The sequence below is a fragment of the Sinohyriopsis cumingii genome, chromosome 6 (assembly GCF_028554795.1).
Source record: "Sinohyriopsis cumingii isolate HCF-2022 chromosome 6, ASM2855479v2, whole genome shotgun sequence".
Lineage (NCBI taxonomy): Eukaryota > Metazoa > Mollusca > Bivalvia > Unionida > Unionidae > Sinohyriopsis > Sinohyriopsis cumingii.
The window spans coordinates 99,484,359-99,507,002 of record NC_142966.1 but is presented as its reverse complement, the minus strand read 5'-3'; the positions used below and the strand labels follow the sequence as shown (position 1 = coordinate 99,507,002).

The following is a 22,644-nucleotide window of genomic DNA, read 5'->3' as shown; positions in this document are numbered from 1 at the left end:
TTACAAACTTATTAGTCATATCTTAAAATTACAAACTGTGAAAAGTGAAATTTTTGAATAATTTAAAATGTACAGCAATAATTCATTCCAAATACTCCTAAGTGGACTAATGTTGAATATTTCAAGTTGTAAAACTAGTTCCAGGCTGAGTGCGTGATATGGAAATTTTAGTTGTGCTATGCAGGCTAAACAGCTGTATCGAATGCTACATCTACCATGTAGGATTAAATGGGTATAATAATAAAAAATGAAGTAGAGAAGACCAGGGAAGTCTACTTTGTGCTCTGCTATCCACATGTAAGTGATGTCAGTAACAATTATAACATCTGATAAAAATACATTATCCCCATCTTGTTACAACTGATGATTCTGAAACAGAAGTCAGAAAATGTGTATGATGTCCTTATCAGATGGAAGCTATGCTAAGGGAATCATAGTCTTAGTGCCATGTGGATAAAAAAAGATGGGGAAAACTAATATACAGATTTCAAACTTTTACTTTATTGGCATTACAATAATATGTAACATGTTAAAAACAATTTAACACAAAATCTTCCACAAGAACAAGTCATAATTTGTGTATTATTATACAGCAGTCACAGAATATTAGTCTTTCCTATCTGCTTGCCCAGCCTTGGTCATCAGACGGTGATGCTCTTTCGTCCCATAGTCGTACACAAGGTAGGCTAAAACAAATGCTGTAATGAAAAAGTATATACTACATTAGAACCTAAGCTTGAAAGCAGTAAATATCTGCAGAGCTGTATATTGCTGTTGAATACTAATAACTAGAAAATATTCCTTCCTACTGACAATTTATCCAGGATAATGTCAAATACTTAACTATGGTAGGTTTCAAGCCAAAGGTATTGCCCTCTGTGTGAAGTCCATCAGAAACAATAGCCGTTCCCTTTCAAATTTGATGTTTCCTAAGTGCCCCCACCCCTTCAGAAAATTGATAACAATTCCTAGTCAGCTGGCTAGTAAATGTAATGTTCTGATTTTTGCTCTAATAGATCAGAAGAGCTTACTGGATGGTCTGTTGCATGATATATGTCCATTACCACATTTGTTCTTGCCACTCATTCTAAACTACTCGGAGGATTACCATGAATCTTTACACAAACACTCATCACAAGTTCAAGTTGATATTAAATGAAGATCTTATTACATGAATGGATGGTCATATCAAAATGGGTTTTCATTGAAAAACTTCTTGTACAGCTGGTTTTAAATGAAAATGGTGCTGATGTGACATCCAATTTGACAGTCATCTTGATAATCTTGTTTCTCTGCAAATCCTCCTGATTGAAAATTAATATTGATATAGCATTTTCACCACAAAGCTACAGTATAAGATGTCTAGCTCCTATCAAATGAAAAAGGTTAAACTTGGACATCCAATGTGGCCACTACATTATCTATCTTGACAGATCTTGTTTATTGCTACACCACCCAACGGATAGTCACATCAACACGGGGGTTTACCAAATGACTTCTTATGATGTCTAGTTTGTTTTGAATGAAATTGTGCTGATCTGATGTGCAAATATAACCATTACTACAGTCATCTTGAAAATCTTGTTATTGATACTCGTCCGAAGTCATTTCAACCAATCGGATAGCCAGCTTAGAATTCTTAATACCACTCCTAGATGGAATGTCGTAACATTGGGTTTTCAACTGGTGCCTATCTGACGTCTGGGATCTAAATTAATGCTAGTCTGCTTTCCCAAGGTCAGTATTTTTGCTGATGGATCACTAAAACCCCATCCATTACTAATCCAATAAAGCAGCAGGGAAAAAACCCTGCCGGTTACTATCATAAAAGTAAAAAGTGGTCTTGTGTTGTACTGTATGTATAAAACAAAATGTAAGATGTCATTTCATAAAGTTAATTGATCTGTGTATTGTGTAAATAGAATACCTACTAATGCCTTGTACTTAATGATGTATTATTACACATGCAGTAGAAATTATTCCATGCATGAAGTGAATTCGAGTGAGTATTGTACACACAGAACTGACTTAGTGTACAAGTCCCAAACATTGATTTTAATACAGAAGATAACAAGGTGCAAGTCTATTAATGGCCAATCGGAAAGAGTCACTTTCACTGACTCGAAAAGTAACATTTAATGCAATTTGTGGTGACAATCATAAAGAAGTGGAAGTGTAAACAATGCACACAGCTGTCAATGAAATATAAAAAATTTGATGCAGGGATCATGCCAGGCAAAGTGGGCAACTAAGTTGCCAAAGAAAATGTAAACTTTGCCTTCTGTTAGGAAAGGGAAAAGACTTCACTCTGATTTTTTAGTAGTACAGTGAGTGACTACTTTTTATGATGCTTCCTCGCCAAGTTACTTCCTGCCATCAAATAGCTGGTGTTGATATGACCTGCATGGACAGACATATTCTTACACATTCACAGGCATATGTTTTGACAGCTGACTGACCATTAACCCTTTCCCTGAGTATTATCACTGCTGATTTACATAAGTTATCCTCTAAGCTCAAAGTTGTTTTATAAGTTCACTTATAAAAACAGTAAAGCAAATATTATTTTACCAATGCATGGACAATTAAGAAGACAAATTACATTTGCAATCCTATCGATGGACTGTTGTATCCATAAAGTCAATGGTTACAAGTAAAAAAAAAAAAACTTTTTAAAAATAGATGTGCGTACATGTTGGCTGTGTCAATTTGGGTGGAAAAAAGGGTTTAGTTCAATCATACACTGACTTAAATTCTTTAGTGTGTCATCTATGGATAGTTATAGCAATATATAGATTTGGCAACAAAGAAATTAGGACAAACAATATAATCTGTAAGATGTGTGCATTTGCTCTTACATGGTACAGGGGTTGTTTTGAACAAGTTTAGAAAGCTTTACAAGTGCCATTTTATAGTGAACTTATAGAAAGTAAATAAAAAAATCTTGATAAAGGGTAGATGATTAAGCATTTTTACTAACTTGCAATTACAATGCTGTAATCTAGAAACTCAGTTAAAGTTAATTAAAATGTAGCATCTATTGTTCTTGTTTGAAGTCACATGTCCAATGTACACTGCATAGGAATAGGAATTAAATACGTACCAAATGTGTTTATAATACACATAAAACTTGGAACATTTTCTTCTTGTAAATAAAGTACTGCTTAAAACCAATGTTAAATGCAAATATGCATACTCGGAAACGGAGAATTAAAACAACACACACACATTGCAATTCATGCTTTGCTCCCACTGCTCCCTGTTTAGCTCTGACTTCTCCATGTTCTGTTCAAAAGAAGTCACTTCTCCCTAAAATTCAAGTCTATCTTGACAATGAGATGATGACTGCAGGATAGAGTACCAGAGATAAATGCATCTGAATGGCTTAAGTATGGGATCTTTCTGCATCAAGTATTCCAAGAAATACAGAAGTACTCAGGGTACTTCATTTGTTGATGGGTGTACAAACTTCCAAAAACCATACCTTGAATCACACTACCTACAGTGCTCCTTCACTTACTAAATAATGGTCATAAACTTAGAGTCGCCATGAAGTTGTGACATGCTGTTGAACCAACATACAAAAAGATCTGAAACTAGACTATATGGATAATGAATCAGATATAAAACTGAATGTGAGCTTCAACTGTCAATGAATCTTGCTTGAGAAATAAAGTAATTACTGTTTTGAGTTAATATTAATAAATGATAAATCTTGAGTTTGAAACTAAACTGATCTTGTTTAATTTTTGTAGGATAAGTGAAATTTAGGCAGGATCATTTATAACAATTATGAAAATGTGAAAGGGGGTGGCGGGTCTCAAGGGGCAGTGCCCCTGATCTGGGGGTCCAGGGGGCCAAAGGTCCCCGACTAAAAATGCATTTTACAAACATAAAAAAACTGCTCCTGGTTTAACTTATGATGATAATATATAACAAAATAATCATTTGAAAAACTAATAAACTTACCAAAAATTTTCAACTTTAATAATTTCACAATATTTATTGTCACATGAATTTGTTCTCCAATACTACTGATGCTTGAGCCATTTCATGTGCATGTCGGTGTTCACATTGTAATTTAGTCACTATAATTTCTCAATTTTTGCTGCAAATATATTATACTTCTGTCTTTTTATAACAAATCTGTAAAATAAACATCCATGTACATCAACTATATACAAATAATCCCATAGATTCAGATGTCTTTTTCTCCAATGGACACAACCAGTTGATATGCCAGTTGAACTCTTTTTGCGGCTTTGGCAAAGGGTTCTTTAGCCTTCATTTTTGACAGACTTTTTGGGCTTAATGTGCAATCATTTCTTTTCCTTTTCAATGAGAGCCTTTTTCCTTTCAAGCTAGTGCTTGCATTGGCGACATGCAGTGCGCATATTCTGACAGCTACATCTGTTCTCTCCTGCAAGAAATCTTTCTTCTTACAGTAATTAATTGCACTTTTTCCAGATGCCTTCTGAGCTTCAATTTTTCCGTATGCAGCTTCTTCTGTAGGCACTGTTCCAAATGCTTCCAACCCTGATTACCGTAGAGCAGAGGTCACAAAATGCCAGTCCTCTAGCATTGTTTTCTTATAAACTGACCAACTAAATTTCCATTGACTTTCTGCTCCAGCCATTCCCATTTCCATACGTTTTTTAAGCCTTTACCTAAACTTCTCATGTCATTGTCCCTCTCAACAACCTAGGATGCCATTTTTTGCAAACATGCTTCTTTCCATTGCCATCAGTTTCCATTACACAAAGATTCACTAACTAATATTTGGAACAAATACATTACAAGGATCATTGCAGAATGGGACAGAACAGACCATTTAAAAAATACGGATTGGAGATGATAAAAAAAGGACTATATCAAGAAAAATCGGATTCAAGTCTGGAGGAGAGCGGAATTCTGCTTTAAAACGGAGAAAAATCATGTCTGAAGGTAATTATGGGTGAGAGGTTTGCAGCTGCACTCTACATGTATTTGGTTTGAGTTATGTTTTGCTGACTTCCTGTTGTTGTTGTTTAATGCCATTTTTCAGCCTAAGATAGGCTATACATGGCAGCCAGTATTAATGGTGGAGGAAGAACCAGGTGTTTCAATTATAAGAAACTATGGACAATATTTGGATTTGGAACAGTTTCTTCTTTCAAGTCACTGGTTGAATTATGATTCTGGGTCAATTTCCCATTATGAATTGTTTATCTTGTGCATTTTCCTCTATCGAAGAATTTGCTTTATCACCTATGCTCCACACCTAACTGAGGAGCCCAACAAGGGGACAGAGATTTATGCCGATTATCATTTCTCATCTTAGGGCAATATGGGATGATATATTGGAGCAAAGAAGAAAATTCTTCGAATGACCCTAGTCACTGCTCTTCATTTTTGTTTTAATGACAATACTGACCTTTTAAACTATGGAAATCAGTGAAACTGGATTGTCTTCAACACATCCCTTGAAGTTTGGTGTGACAAGGTAATTGATCCGCAGGTCCATCTTACCACTCAACCAGTTGAAGTTAAAACTAAAGTAGTGTGTTTCACCAGATTAAATAACCATGCTCTCCTCTGAACTATCTGGATTCCCTCCTCAACTAACACATATACATCCAAAGAAAACAGATTGACTTCATTAGTCCCTTCTTATGATGTGAAGGAGGATGCATATGGCCTTTTCTAGCTCCATCAGCCAGCATGGGGCTAGCATTAACTGAGGTAGAGTGTATGTGATTTTAATTTTTAACGTAGCATTACTACATCTGCAGTGTGGCAGTGTATGGTGATTTCTAGCATTGGGGCATCATGCCACAGACATTTAGCATATGTCCCACCCAGTCACATTATCATAACACCAGGCCGATCAGTCCTAATACTAACCTCTTTATGCTGAGTGCCAACCGAGGCAGCTGCCAGTACCTTTTATGTAAGTCTTTGGTATGACTCAGCCAGGGTTCAAACCCACAACCTCCTGTATCCGAGATGGATGCTCTAACCACTCAGGCCCCTGGAGCGGTCAACTGCGGTGGACAACAGTGCATTAAATCTCAAATTTACAGTCATACTGTCATATGTATTCAAACAGATTCAGTTCAATTGACACATTCAGTCTGTATCTGAAGGTATGTCAGTGTCAATGAAGAAATCACATACAGAGACTCTTCATAATTGTGCAAGGCAGAAAACTACAGAAAAAGCCTCTTCAAGGTTAGTGTGCTACAAGAATAAAATGGTTAAAAAAGGATGCTGGGTACAAGGGATACTTACGTGGCACAACTGTAAAGACCTGTTCTCGAATTCTTCGGATCATATTTGGTACTCCCTTTTTAATGGCATTGGCAAATGCTCTCTGTTCAAATGGTGAGAGTGTGTACGTCACAATACCACTTACTTTTGCTATGTTTCCAAAATGCCTTCCCATTTTTTAAACTGGAAGAAAAAAAATTAGAATTATACATAGACAATGATAGGTTAGAAATATATGTAATTACAATCACAATAAAAAAAATTAAAAGAGAGAAAAAATATTATGTTTGGTAATAAGATGCAATTGTTAATGAATGGTAAAAATAACAATCTTCATAATGTGGGATTTACTGAGCAGGGCCTTCCATTAGATTTAAAGTTGGAGGGTTAGTTGCCAAAGTAGGTGGGGGTTAAGGTGTCAACAGGTATCCAGATAGAAGGGAACCTGCCTGTTCATAACTACATAGGTAATAACATTAGCTATAGGGCACCTGTTTAGTTTATGGAAAAGAAAAGAAAACAACATGTTTCCATATTCTGATCAAAGATTGTATCTGGCAATGTCAAGAGCATCCTAGAGACAGAATAGCAAGCACAGTCCAAGGCTTGTGTCATGCGACTATTGGCTGCTGCGCAGTTATTCATCATAGACCTCTGTCTACTGATCTTATATTTTTGTTGTGTGCAACCTTTTGGCCGTGTATGTCAAAGATTTTTTTCTTTCTATTCATAGTAACTGTATATGACAGGTTTCTTGAATTTGAAACCATGAGTCGCAGACTCGTCATAGTTTGATTCACACAGTAACAGACCAGTTTAGATTGAAAAAAGAAAAACATGGTGCCAAATATTAAGTGAAATGGGCTTTATCAATGTGATCTGGTGTTATAGTATTAACTTATAGGGCTACAAAATCTTAGCGGAAAGGGATTCTGTTAAACTAACAGATGTTGTATAGGTAAAATGACAAATCAATAGTGCTTAGTAAGTTTTGAATGAGGAATTTGACACTGATGTGATACAGCATCCAGAATTTGTGCACTTGACATTTATGACCTTTCAGCCTGTATTTTCGTACTAATCCACATGAATTTAGCTGATTTGTGACGAGATTTTTAACTAACTGCAGAGCCAAGTAAGTAGCAAAAATAAATGTATACTTTTAATATGGTTTTCTCTAATTGTGGCATGTAATGTATAATGCTTTTTATGTTCATAATCCACTTTTCTGTCACTCATATTAATAATAATTATGTTTTTACCGGGGGGGGGGGGGCAGGTATGTATGAACTTATAATAAAGCAGCTCAGGTTCAAATTTAATATAATTTCCCTTTCATCTTGTATCTTGGTAACCAATCATTAGTATCGACAGGTATCAGGATGACTTCTCCTAAATTCTGACAACTATGGGGGGGGGGGGGGGGGGGCTTCCCTCAATGGGCATAAAGTGTTTTTTTTTTTTAAAAGCATCTGGATGTAAAGTACAGGTAGCCGTGTAAATCACCCAGCTTCAAACTGATAAGGAAAGCTGTGACAATGATATATACCATCAGAGAGAAAACACAAACAGCAGGTTCTACTCATGGTGGACATTTTAAAGAGGGCAAAACATTCCTCTGCTGTTCCAGGAGGTCAACACCACTGGTGGTAGTTATATGGGTGTCTTTGCCACTCATAAGCTGAAATGGTGTTGGTGTGTATAAAGTTCATTCATCTTTCCTTAAAATATTGTTTCATTATAGAACTTTGTATCAAATGCATATTGATAATTCATAATTCAAGCTGGTCTCTTTTATCCTGATAATCTTACGGATTCCATCGATTTATCAAGGAAAATATTTGTCATGCAGAATCATCAAGTCCATTCACATCATAGACCTTGAACATGGCCTCTTAGCCTGTTTAATGCCATTGACCGACTTTTTTTGAAAACTTGTCTGGGCAGATTGATTACTTGAGATGAGCCAAACATGAATGGAAATTCTGCATGCTACTAAGTAGAAAAGACCACATGCAACAGGTCTAGCCTCTGCGATAATATCCTGGGTATGTCTACCAACAGGTTAAGTATGTCACATTAACATGATTGATGAGGCTACAGGGAAACTATCAGAGTGATCTGTGCAGTGGCAGTGCTGACTTTCTGGAGTTCTTTTTGAACCATTCTGAAGGGTGGAAAACATAAACAACTGAGGCTGCATCCCTTTATCAAACTTTTTTGAAGGCCTCAAGAACAATCAGAATAAACACCCTTCCTTGCTAGTTTCAATGGGCCAAGAGGGACCGGTGTTGCTGGTCCTCCAAAAAGTATCTCCACCTCCAAGAGAGCAGTCGTAAGTTGGATTTTGAGGCGATTATTAAGACCTAAAGTGTCCAGAACCCAGGACAACATCTCTGCCGAGGTATAACAGCTTTGCTGATAGTTTCATGGAAATAAACAATGCATGCCTTGTGGTTTTAACAACCACCTCCACAATCTAGTTCATAATTCTAGCATGAACACTGCTTGAAAAATAAGTTTTAAATACAATTTAACCAAAAGTTATTGAAGCAGGAAGGTTTCACTAATCTACATTTAGCTCTACATGTATCACAAAAAAATGTCAGTATGACTATGACCTACATTTTTTCTGGCTTAAGTTTTTCAGTTAAATTCAAGACCAACTAGATTTTAGTACGACGTATATATAATGTAAACAACTAATTATCAAGCTAATAAAACAAATGGCTCTAACCCATCTGGAAACTACTTCTGTCAAGTGTCATTTGATCCACTCAAAGTCTCCCATTTTACGTATTATTAACTGCTTTTGAAAAATATTTAAATAAGTTGCACTGTATTAAGTGATACTAGTGTTTTGTATGTACTAGGAAAGATTGAAGGAGTTTTGAGAAGAACCATTTTGTCAAGACAAAAATCAGTCTTTTCAAATTTAAAGACATTTACAAAGGAACCCTCATCTTTAAGTATTTTTCAAGATTGTATGAACCACGTTAATCAGAGCTGAGCATTTAAGTCTTAAGTTTTCTCTTTCTCTTACTTTTATCTCAAGGGAAAAAAATGGGTTTAAATGACAAATATGTTCATTAAAATCACATCCTTTACCCAAGCTAAGAATTAAATAATCTGACTGATTTGAAAGAAATCAGCAATAGCAAATGTCAAGTGCATATCGAGGCATATACTGTATTAAGCAGTAAACTATAATCTACCAAAGAATGTGTGTTTTGTAATTTTACCGTTGCTTTAACAATTTTTCAGTCATACTGCTACAATGTCTGCAGTGTGGCAGTTTATAGTGATGTCTAGCACCCAGTAACATTATCCTTACACCAGGCCAACCAGTCCTAACACTAAACTCTTTAATGGTGAGCACTTAGTGAGGCAGCTGTTAGTACCATTTATCTACCAAAGAATAATTTTTGATGTAAGCTGTTATACCAATGTTGAACACAGCTTAAAAGCTAGCCATGTCAAGCCTACAACATTTTCCCAAATACACTCATTATAACATGCAATGGCACACCGGTGCATAGAAACATTTAAATGCACCGAAAAACCAGAATGCATTAAAAACACTGAAATGCAATATTGTATATACCATAGTGTATCACTGGTTGTGTATTCATAACTTTGAAATTTAATATTATATATAATAGATTAATATGAATTTTTGAAATTTAATATTGGTTATATGTGTACTTGTTGCCTGTGATTCAGAGTAGTTTCATTTTCCATACTGATTTCCGTGCAGAAGCTGTCACACTCCACGATTCTGGTGTATGGTTCTGACAGACAGACCGTACATATAATGGGTAGAGTATGTTATGTGGACCGAGTACGTTATGGACCAAGTATTCATCCAAACAACCACCTCTGAGTCCTCTCATTCCAAATAACTATACAGATATTTAACTAAGTGTATTATGAATCAATGTCCAAATTCAGTCATTTCTTTTACTGCATGGAAGATGTGCTTTTTAGTATGCAGGTTTTATTGGATACTATTAGTATTTAATACAGTATTCATGATAAAGATACATTCTCATAAATCTAACAAAGCATTATCATACTCAGACCAAAACACACACTCTCTCTCTCTCTCTTTATATATACATATACACAGTATATGAAACAGAGAGAGAGAGAGAGAGAGAGAGGAAACATAATACTGCATGGGCACTATCTACATTAAATTATCATTTTCTTTCTTACAATTAAATACGCACTCCAGAGATTAGCAGGATAAAGGTTGATGTCTTGTTCAGATTTTAAGTAAATCATAAATTTGACAATACTGAAGTTTCATACTGAGATGGGATGGAGTTAATTAAGCATTAGACTGACAATGACAATCTTCCATGACTCAAATGTTGTTTTATAGACTTTGGTCAGCTTTGGAGGATGGCAAGCCAGGAATCCTTATTAATGCAGCCAGATCGGAGAAGTGACTCATGACCAATGCAGGCCTATTGCACATAGTTCTTGTTGGGTTTAACGCCATTTTTCAGCACACGATAGGCTATACATGGCGGCCAGTATTAATGGTGGAGGAAGAACCTGGGAAAACCCCTGGAAAGAACCACCAACCCACGAGAAGCTACTGACAAGCTTTCTCACATACCCACATTGGCTGAATCCGAGACTTGAACCCACACAGACAGAGGTGAGATGGCAGTGATCCGTAACGGAGAGTGCTTTAGACCACTCGGAGCCCCGCAGGCCTACTGCATTTAGTTCTCTGGTTTTACATGGGTTTGGTGTTTGTTTATAAACTCGTTATTAATTTCCTATTTTTAAAAAAATATTTTACTGTTATGGAAAAGAAATTGCACAAATATAAGTTGTTCTCTGCACTTTGCGCAATGATTAGTATGGTAGTTTTCATATGTTTCTTTCGATATTCACAAAATCTGAAGTAAAGTTATATGCATGCTGAAAGCATGTGTTGATTGTTAATTATTCTTGATGTAGTCAAGGAAATGAATAGGCATACAAGCATTAATTATTGGAAATTTGCAATGGACAAATGGACAGGGAAATGCATATGAGACAATTATAGTAGTATGAAATTTGTACAGACACTGTTCACAGACCCTGGAACGTAATAAACTGTATATGTGCTTCATCTTTCTTAACCTAATTTTGCTGTCAATTTTTCCCATTGAATTCAGACACATAATGATGTGTGACAAAATTATTGAGTAGTTTAAATATGTATGCAATTTTGAAATGGAATTACATATATTATGGATTAACTGCAAGCCCCGATGGTATGATATCAGATGGCATGTAAACAGTGTTGATACTCTGTTCATGCTGTATATTAGATGTTGAATTCAGACACAATGATCTGGGCAAAAAATTATTGAAGATTGTAAATCTGTTTGCAATTTTTCAATGGAACTACATGCATTATCGATGAACTGAATGCCACGACAGTAAACGGTGTTGATACATCATATACATTAGACATAAATACACGTACATGTGCCAATGAGTTGTTCTCTGAAAAAAGTAAAATACTGTAAAACCCTGCATCAACGTGACCCAGATATTAATGCAATCGAATTTTTAAAACCCAATTATCGCGTTGTTTTGACTAATTCATCTAAAATAATTGTTTTTATGACTGAAAGTTTACATAAAATATTTTGAATATAAATGCAATTACAACCTCCTTGCTGCACTCAAAATGAAATAAGCATTAAATTCCATATCGTCTTTTTGATAATTGCTTTTTCAATCCCATGTATTTCATGTGGAATTGTCATATATAAATCCAGTCCATAATCAAAAAATTTCTTAGAATAAAAAAAATTGCAAAATCTATTCATTCCAGATCAAATGGAAATGTTGCAATAAGACTCCATATTTTATTTTTAACTAGACACACCATTTTCTTTTGAAAGTTATGTCGAGTGCGTGACTAAGTTCAAATTTATCTGTTAGTTTACAATACGGCATACATTCAGTTACTTTGTTTCTTGAAGTGCATTTAGTTAATATAATTAAGCATTAGGTAGAATAAGAAAAGGAGCATATAATAAAAAGGTTACTGCATTTGTATGGGAAAATATGAACTCATTTTGTCGGATGAATATACTGCACTCCCAAGGTCGTGCAATATTTACAGCCAAAAAACTTGTTCATATTTTCCCATATAAATGCAGTAACCTATGAGTATATACTTATTATTTTTATTTATTTACTTTGCAGTTACTTTATTGTGAAGTTGAATTGTGCTGGCATTTTTTGTCATAATAATATTTACTTATTTTTTAAAGTGCATGCTAATTTGTTATAGTACTAGTGAACTTTATTTAAGCATTAGGCACATACTGATTCTTTTAGCTGCCTTGTCACAGGAAAATATTCAAAATAGCTCTTTGCTGTCAAAAATGAATGCAAAATTTAGGGGTTGATGGTAGCTACGATGTCGTAGCCTCAACTTGATTTGTTGTGGCTGAGGTAGGAGTAAGGGTACTAATATTAGTACTAGGGATTGATGGCAGTGTTGGTTCAGTATGAAAGCCACCATTTGCATCGGGAATTAACCTGATTCAGTGACTGCCGCAGTCAAAATCTCACATGTATGCTTTCAACAAAAATCATTAGTTTGTTTTTATTTGTATCTTCAGTGTAAAATTATTCTCATTTTTTTGGTAATAGGTCATTGTCAGATGAAAATTCATCAGATAAACTGTCCAGTGAGACTTAAGATAGAGACACTCAGCCTAACTGAAGGGCCCTCCAGTTACGTTGTTATCGCTATAAAATGAAACCAAAATTTTAAATTTATGAAGGGATAAAATTTAAAGTTGCTGGTGTCGTTTCAATGTGACTAAGCATACATTGCAACTGTTTACATTTCACAATGTATTCGTCGCGTCTGTTCCTTTACATTAGTTTATATGTGTGCACGAATGGGTGTTATGAAACACCCAAATCCACTCAAATCCACCCAAATCCACACCCTTGTACAATCTTTCGACTTTAATCTCCACTCAATTAATAAATAAATGACAAATTGCTCCATCGCATCACTTCATCGCTCCATCGCCCGGCCAAATACTGCAAGATGTAGCGATTGTCCCTAAAAGGATTCCATATAAATGACCTATAAAATATATAATAATGACCAAAAACAAATGTTGCAAATATTTTATTGTCATACAGAAAATGTTATATTGATTCAATATTATGATGGTGAAAAAGAATAATCTGTAAGTAGATTTCTTTGGTCATTTATAATATTTTTTAGTCCGTTCTGATGCTGGCCGTTTCCGCTGGCCTGGCTTTTTCCCAATATTTTCGGAAGCCTTGGGACACTTAAAATCTATGTTGCTGGCACTGATATATCTGGATTTTGTTGTTGTTGGTGGTTTTGCCAGCATGAATTTGTGTATATGCCTGTCTTTCTCCATTTGTGGCATACCATGCCATATTAGTTGTGGAATAACATGCTTTTCCATTGAAGGTGCTAGACGCCAGTCTCCTTTGCTATAAACAGCACATCTGAGAAACAGAATTTGGTTTATCATATAGTTCCGATCTCTTCAACAAGTTCTGGGAATTTGTTTCTGTCCCAATTAACTGCTGCCTTTAACTTATGGTTCATGGACTCGCTGTTATTATTAGTCCATGGTGCACTGATTACTCCTTCGCGTAATGGACGGAAAACGTAAGTGTTTATTTTGCCCAACAGGAATCTCTGCCAATATGATTTAAAAACTGAAAATTGTTTTAAATAGGGTTCCAAATTCTGACATCTTGATTCAAACTCCATATCATCTGAGGCAAAAATTACTCCATCATTTTTTCCAAAAATGATTTGGAGTATTCTTTTACAGGCCAGTACACATGCCCCATTTTCTTGAAGATGTCATTGGACATTGTCATAAATGTGTTTGGTACATAACAAAAAATTTGCATGCGGGAATTTGGCTTTCAGGGCATTTGTCATGCTCTTTTCTTCATCACTTCCAATGGTTAATCGTGCTTTGTGTCCAAATCGATCGCTTACGTGTGAGAAAAATTTCCCGTAAGTTTCCTCTTCGGCATCAAAATGTATCATGCACGTCCCAAACATTACCGGAAAATCGTTTATTCTATTGCTAATCACACATCGGTTTTTGTAGGAAAAGACTGTGACATAGAAATTTCCCAAGTTGAAAGTTCTATCAACACCTAGAACACTCCTGTCATCACCTTCAGTTTCTGATTGTATCATCCATCTGTTGGTTGCTATAAACAACGACAACCGGTATTTTGTGTTTAGTCAAAATTATTTCTTGGATGACTGGATTAGTGTGAAGCTCACTTAAAACACTAACCACATCATCAGCTATATTTATTCTGGAGTTGACATTTTCTTCACGTTTTCGGTTGCAGTCTCTGAATTTCTTGTCATTTATTTGTTTCATCGATTTCGGAGCAGTGAAACTGTTGTCTTCCATACTTTTTGTGAGAACGCTGCTGACGTTCTCATGCTTTGCCATTTCAGCTGCTCTCTGAGTAATTTTTGGGTCTGTCCTTATATATGGCTCCGATTTCTTAGAATTTCCGTGCTTTTTAAAAATGGTTGGCATTTTGCCGCAGTATTCCACAATGGCCAGCATTTTTTTCTCTACAGGAAAAGAATCGGGCAGTCCAGCAATTGTTGTTACGCGTTTTTTGAATGATTTGTCTTCTATCAATTTAGTATAATATCTATGCAGTGTTAAAACACTCGATGGCTGAGGAAATATTGGTTCATATGTAATCTCTCCATTGACCATTTTCTTGACACAGTACTGTTCCTTTTTCATATACACTGTACGTACTTTGTCAACAGAATCGGTGACAACAAAAGTCTGATTAACGGTTGTAGCACTTCTCCAATCCCAAACACCGCAGTCATCGGGGAAGTTTTTGGCACCATTGTCGTCATCAGATGCTTCAATGACAGTGTATACATCGCTTTTTAGGTGGCGCTATACAGTTTCGCATTTTGCATAGGGTTAGGAATTTAAAGAAAAAGAATGTCCCCGGCTTTCCTCACTGGTTATACTGGCTATTTAAAAAAGACCTTGTATATCTTAGGTATAATGCAAAGAACCTTTAATTCCCTTTATTTTGGTGTATGATTGATGGGTGTACTATGGGTTATAGAGTATACAGCTTGGCCTTACTTCAAATGTGCACCTTTCAAAAAAGTGCTAGCTCTACTTGGTCATTTTCACTTCCTGAACTTCAGAGGTCAATTGTATAAAAAAGAGCCGATAACTTTTTTTACATTTTATATATTTGGTAATTCATTCATTGCACTTTCAGAAGCTGGTATTGTCTAGTCTGGCAAAATTCATTTTCCCTATTTTAATAGCTGCTATGTATAGTGTACTTTAGACTAATTCAGACTGATTTTTTAACACAAGGGAGCAGTCATTTTAGTTAGCAGTGTGCTTAAATCATGTAAAATTTCCAAAAGTACAATATCCAAAAGAAATATCATCCACATTACATTAATGTAGCATAGAGGTATGCAAACATTCTCTCCACTGTGCATGTTTTAAATGCGAACTACTTCACCTTACATACGTCACTCTCTCAAAAGTACATATTATCTGGTGAGCGCCACCATAAAGAAGATGTAGGTATTATTTTTTTATGATTTAATTATGTTTATATGGCTGAAACATTTAAGTCGCAAGCATCAAAACAATCCTTATGAATAATTCTCCTGCTTTTCCCCACAGAACAGTATTTATGAGTGTCAGAGTCTCTAACAAGTCCAGCCTACCCCCCCCCATGATAAAAGTGAGCTATTTTAAGAATGCACATTACATTTTGTAAACATAGCAACCAATGTTATGCTGAATGATAGGAACATGAAACTAGCCAGAATTATTTCTGAGATATCATCAATGAATTTTACAATTAGAAAAGGGAGGTAACTCATCAGCTTCATAAAGGTCAAAGGTCAAAGTGTAAAATATTTGCCTATTGTTTAATATGGAAGAAGCGAATTCACTTTCTCATCATTTATTTTTTTATTTCATTGCAAATAAATGAAAAGAAACATTTTCACCATATATTTCTGTCACTTATTGCAACAGTTTTAAATTTAAGTTGACTCTATTCCTATATTCTAAGTCTTCTAATTTCCCCATAATTAAGGTCACTACTCACACAAACATACCTCATGGCAAATTATGTAAGCAAGAGAAAACCAATCATAATTAGCTTATTTTCATGCTTAAATGCAATATGAATGTACCATTTTATTCAGAACATCATACATAATTATATGAAAATAAAAAAAAATAATTGCAAACATTTTTTTATTTTCTTTAAGGTGGCGCTATACAGTTTCGCATTTTGCATAGGGTTAGGAATTTAAAGAAAAAGAATGTCCCCGGCTTTCCTCACTGGTTATACTGGCTATTTAAAAAAGACCTTGTATATCTTAGGTATAATGCAAAGAACCTTTAATTCCCTTTATTTTGGTGTATGATTGATGGGTGTACTATGGGTTATAGAGTATACAGCTTGGCCTTACTTCAAATGTGCACCTTTCAAAAAAGTGCTAGCTCTACTTGGTCATTTTCACTTCCTGAACTTCAGAGGTCAATTGTATAAAAAAGAGCCGATAACTTTTTTTACATTTTATATATTTGGTAATTCATTCATTGCACTTTCAGAAGCTGGTATTGTCTAGTCTGGCAAAATTCATTTTCCCTATTTTAATAGCTGCTATGTATAGTGTACTTTAGACTAATTCAGACTGATTTTTTAACACAAGGGAGCAGTCATTTTAGTTAGCAGTGTGCTTAAATCATGTAAAATTTCCAAAAGTACAATATCCAAAAGAAATATCATCCACATTACATTAATGTAGCATAGAGGTATGCAAACATTCTCTCCACTGTGCATGTTTTAAATGCGAACTACTTCACCTTACATACGTCACTCTCTCAAAAGTACATATTATCTGGTGAGCGCCACCTTATTCCTTGTGGGATGCTTTTTTCTCCTGTTTCAGTAGACATGATAACTTTCAGTAATTCATCGTTGGTCATGAACTTTCCAGGGCTGCTAGCTGGCATCATTGCTTGAAATGGAGCTGACTTACGGTGAATATTGACCTCTGACACGTCAGATATGGTACAAGGATATAGTGATTCCCTAGATTCGTCGGCGGTTTCTGCTTCCATACTGAAACTGTCTTCTTCATACTCATCGGTTTGTAAAATGTTAGTTAAATCATGTAAACTTGCACTGCATTTCTGCGAATCAGGAGTTAATAAATTATCAACCTCGCTGTTCTCATATTCTTCATATCTATGGTCCATATCACCCTTATTATGTGTCAAAGGTTTTTTTGACTTACATTTCAAATTGACTACAGGGACAAAGTGGTTTACTGCATACCAAGATCCTTGCTTTGGAGTTGCCCTTGAGCATACCAGAGAATACTGATTGTTGAATGTCCTGCTGGTACATCTGCAGACGGTTCGAAAGTCGTGTTCAGAGAAGTGTGTGCCAAGTCGTTCACGCCATTGACTGAAGGGTACAAAATCCGCACCGGACGCTGGATAATATCGCATAGAGCCAAAACTGTCCATGCAGATGAGAAACCGCCAATTGTAGCACAGTCAATACAGGTAGCTTCAAAAAATGGTGATAAACATTGTATCCGCTTCCTTTGGGGATGATTCATGTACGATGTTGAAGCTCGTACCATGAGGAGACAGGTATGATACCATAACTGTACTGATTTGCTTTTGTCTCTATACAGGAGAAGGGACACTGCATTGAATAGGCAGTCGCCGCTACCAGTTGTGATTATTGGGTCACCACTGACTTCATCAAAATATTTAATCATCACTTTCTTCGCAATGGCATCCACTCTGACGGGAGGGAAAACAACATCCTTGTCACATACTGGTTTGAACTTGATTTTAAAAAGGGTCTCATGTTGGACTGCTGTTGTTAACTTCGGGATGACCTTCATATCGACTGCCTGTAATCAAGGGATTTATTTGTCAGAGTGCGTGCACAAATGATACAATTACATTAAAATTTTTTTGGGGGGCACCAGACAAATGCCCCTCCCCCTCCAATTTTTATATACTAAGGATTTATATCCGGATAAGGGTCCACATTTTTATTTATTTTGTGAATGTTTCCCCTTATACGGCATATGTCATTCTCCTTTATTTTAATAAAAAGTACTACAAAATTCTCGAAATATTTTTGTTTTTCGTTTTTGTTTTTTTGTTTTTGTTTTTTTGATATATTAGTTATGGGTTAGTAGACATCTACTCTATTTGTGTGTATTGTTTTTGTTTTGTATGTCCATTTTCCTCCGTGTGGGTTTTTCTGCTACTCTTCCGCAGGCCTGGCCACTTCGTGTAGCGCCATGTGATTTAGCCCTGTCTCGTCTATGCTGCTTACTTCACCCACACGGTGGTTCCCTGTGTTTCCTTCGTCTGTATTAATTTTGTTTGAAAATAATAAGTAGAAAATAAAGAATAAAGGAGGGGGAAAATAATGAAATATATGTTTTATATACATATATATTCATACCTATACATACATACACATATATACCTATATATATACGTACATATATATACATATATATATACATACATACATATACACATACATACACATACAATAATATGCAGTATACATATTAAATTAATTTAAATTTAGAATTAAATTTTGAGTAAGTTATTTAAATCAAATTTAAGTTTATTTCAAGTTTTAAGTTTTAGATTTTTCAAGTTTATTTTGGATGTTTGAAAATTGTTATATACAATCATTTGTTTATTCTTATAACTTGGCCACATTGCATCACTGTATCTATAATAAAATTTACGATTTTTAAAATTACTTTATTATCACAGTCAGTGTCTAGATATAAAATATTGTTTTTGTTATATTTATGTTTTTTATAAATATCCATAATTAAACTAATCTTACTCAGTTTTGTTATTTCACATTGGGCTATCGTATTTAGTTTTGAAAAAATTTCTTTTTTTGCATAATGGGCATTTAGGTAATTGTATGATCATACGACGTTTTCTTGTTTCTTCGCCTGTACATTACCTATAGCCATTGAAGATACATAGATTTGATCAACCCATGGTGTTGAACGGTCGAGTGTGACCTTAATCCGATTACAATTACGTAACAGATTTGAATGTGATGACAATTGACTTAATTAATTGCTGCTACAAATCTTGTTTATTTATCAAAGGAATTTACTATATGCATATCATCGCACGCATCTTTAACATCGACTATTTTTCTACTGTTTGACATTTGGCTGGCATAACATTACTAGACTTTATTAGCCAATAATATATTACAATTAATAATAATAAGATTCCAAATTGAGGTTGACAATAACTTAATACAACGGTGAGTGGAAATAGACATTGACACGTAGACCATATCAAACTCTAATAATTGAATCATTTTAAAACAGTTTTCACACAAAAAGTGCAATACACTATATACACATGAATGCATTCTTGTCCCATCAGATGTGAAGGCTGTAACTGACATCATGTTATGAAATTCACCTGGTGCGACATGGTGCGATAGATTTGCAATGTAGTGTGATCTGGTTGTATCATACTTATAGCACACATTTATGTTGCTTTAAAAAAAATATAAATATTAGACACATTAAATTATGTAAATTCAGGCATAGGCTGTATTTGTTTGTAGATAAAAATAATTATTAAGAGAGTAATATATAATTACCCTATGCACGGGCCTTAGGAGAATTACTCAAGACATTATATTACGAGGTTTATTTTATTATGATTTTATTTTATTAAATCAATCTTGGTTCCACATCGGGATTCGAACGGCTCTCTGCTGCGAGATATGGCAACTATCGCCTGCCTGCACGTTCAAGCGTAAATAATTAGGGGCCTAAAGCAAAAGAATGTATTTTTTGCGTGTGCTAACATATGCGAATTAAAATTAGTTACAAATTATAAATGCCGATACTTACATTCTGCAGACAATGCATGGCCATCAGGTAGTCAAACTCTTCACCGTCCAATGTACGACACGAAACGCACACATAGTCCAGTTCATGATTTCCCCACGTTTTCAATTCATCGTCTGAGATTTCTTGACATTTTCTATGATACCAGTTCTTACACAATGAACATTTAACACAGTCATTTGAACATCCTGATTTGCATCCACCACATGGAAACCTGGCTACGCATTTCTTACTGAAATCTGCCATGATTCACTTTAAAAATCACAATTGAAAAAAAGAAATGTGCAGTATTTAAGCTTTGTTTCAAAATGAGAGACCAGCTCACGAAACATTAAGATTATATACTATGTATTTAGTTGCTTGTAATTAACAGTAATGTTTTGTTTAGACTGTCATTTAGTCTATTAATGATGAATAATACAAAAACTTAAACTTACACAAATTCCAAAGAAAACACGCTGGCAATTGTCAGTACTCATTATGCAATGAAAAACAAATCGAGGCTGGTTTCAGCTGGTTGATTGTGAACTAATATGATGTTTAAATTAATTGAGTAACTGAGAACTTGCCGCTTGACCAACTTATTAAGCAGGTTCTTTCATTGGTTTCTTTTTCGTAATTGTCAACAAGAAGCAATTTACCTGTTATTATTCACATTTTCTAACTCTTATAATTAACACCTGGCCTCGATTGCCCAAAGGTCGAGTTATCTTTCTGCTATTCAACCCGCACCAAAAGTTCATAATCCTATAATTGCTAAAAAAAACCCATTAAAATTGTAGTATAATTAGCATGTATGTAATATTGCAGTTTTGTTTCTTTTTACATTCTGTTTATTAGATAACATTAGGGTTTTATTGGTTTTTGATCAGTACAATGTGTCTCTGTCTGTTTGCCTGTCTGTATGTCTGTCCCTCTCTCTCTCTCTCACATACACACACACACACACTCATACATAATTAACTTGATTTGATATTACATTGATTCAATATTAAGATGGTGAAAAAGAATAATCTGTAAGTACATTTCTTCCTCCAATTGGTCATTTATAATATTTTTTAGTCCGTTTGGATGCTGGCCGTTTCCGCTAGCCTGACTTTTTTGCAACATTTTCGGAATCCTTGAGACACTTAAAGTCTAGGCTGCTGGCACTGATATATCTGATATTGTTGCTGATTTTGCCCAACAGGAATCTTTGCCAATATGATTTGAAAACTGGAAATTGTTTTAAATAGGGTTCCAAATTGTGACATTTTCAATCAAATTCCGTATCATCTGAGGCAAATATTATTCCATTTTTTTCTAAAATGATTTGGATTGTTTTACGGACCAGTACACATGCCCCGTTTTCTTGGAGATTTCGTCGTACATTGTTATGAATGTGTTTGATACATAACAAAAAATTTGCTTTTCTCTTCGTACTTTTCAAAACATTTTTGAAATTTTAATATCCAATGTTTTTTTTTCTTTCTCCAGATTACACGACCTATAGCTGTTGAAGATACATAGATTATATCAATCCGTGTTGTTGAAAGGTTGAACATGACCTTAGAATAGATATTTTGTTGAACACGTGGCTCTGATTTTGCATAGAAATAGAACAGTGAAGAATTAAAGCATATAATTAAAACTATACAACAGTATATAATATGTGTATGTATCTTATTAAGTACGTCTTCATGCCTGCCTATACGAACGTCTTCCATACTGGCAAATAAGTCATATCAATCTTAAACAACCACCGAATTTGACAAATATGATACCAATTTATAGGTTTCTCGTCAGTCTAAATAGACCTAACCCAACAGAACTGTGTAAAACTGCACAATAAAAAAATAATTCGATTTGTGGAAAAAGATTTGTTTTAAATTTTTTTAAAAAAAATGGGGGGAGAGGAGGTACCGTTGCAATTTAGAGATGAGACGACAGACAAAATGCGATTTGGTGTGGATTTGGGTGGATTTGGTGTGGATTTGGGTGGATCTGGGTGTTTCGTAATACCGTGCACGAATACCGTTAACAGCGGACTAAAAACGGAAACGGGTGCAGGTCGAATTAATAATGGTCACCAACTCTTTCTTGAACAGAATAAATCTTGTTAATTACGTACATAATGGTAATGATAAAACAGCTCTTTGCACATGAAAGAATATTCTAATGTTAATAGAAAAAAAATTATTGTTATACATTACGAATAGGTTATTATAACAAGAATGTACAACCTTCAAAAGTTCGTCCTTGCCTCCACAGAAGCTTCTTTTTTCTTTGTTTGAAGGAAGTGACGCCAGTGATTGATAGTTTCGCAGAAATCTACATTATGTAACTTGGAAATCTGATGTAAAGGGTTTATTAGTTGATGAAAAACAGATAATATAAAA

The 22,644-nt window shown here is 34.9% G+C and overlaps 2 protein-coding genes across 2 annotated transcripts; both read right to left on the bottom strand.

Annotated features, from left to right (window-relative positions):
• Positions 1-479: 479 nt before the first annotated feature.
• Positions 480-22,600, bottom strand: LOC149797544 (cytochrome b-c1 complex subunit 8-like). The gene is made up of 3 exons (XM_089962415.1): positions 22,489-22,600; positions 6,271-6,432; positions 480-698 (listed from the first exon to the last, which is right to left on the bottom strand). The coding sequence occupies exons 2-3, from the start codon at positions 6,422-6,424 to the stop codon at positions 607-609; spliced, it is 246 nt and encodes an 81-aa protein (XP_089818541.1). The 5' UTR covers positions 6,425-6,432; positions 22,489-22,600; the 3' UTR covers positions 480-606.
• On the bottom strand, positions 17,274-22,159 carry LOC149797545 (uncharacterized). Its single transcript, XM_089962414.1, has 2 exons — positions 20,270-22,159; positions 17,274-18,256 (listed from the first exon to the last, which is right to left on the bottom strand). Exons 1-2 carry the CDS (start codon positions 20,510-20,512, stop codon positions 17,654-17,656), a joined length of 846 nt encoding a protein of 281 aa, XP_089818540.1. The 5' UTR covers positions 20,513-22,159; the 3' UTR covers positions 17,274-17,653.
• Positions 22,601-22,644: the final 44 nt, after the last annotated feature.

Excerpts from the sequence above, each read along its gene's own strand:
- LOC149797544 (XM_089962415.1), bottom strand. The coding sequence starts at position 6,424 with ATGGGAAGGCATTTTGGAAACATAGCAAAAGTAAGTGGTATTGTGACG. Across the intron at positions 699-6,270 it reads GGTCTTTACAGTTGTGCCAC|CATTTGTTTTAGCCTACCTT; the intron begins GTAAGTATCCCT and ends TTTTCATTACAG.
- LOC149797545 (XM_089962414.1), bottom strand. The coding sequence starts at position 20,512 with ATGGCAGATTTCAGTAAGAAATGCGTAGCCAGGTTTCCATGTGGTGGA. Across the intron at positions 18,257-20,269 it reads CCATGCATTGTCTGCAGAAT|GCAGTCGATATGAAGGTCAT; the intron begins GTAAGTATCGGC and ends CCTTGATTACAG.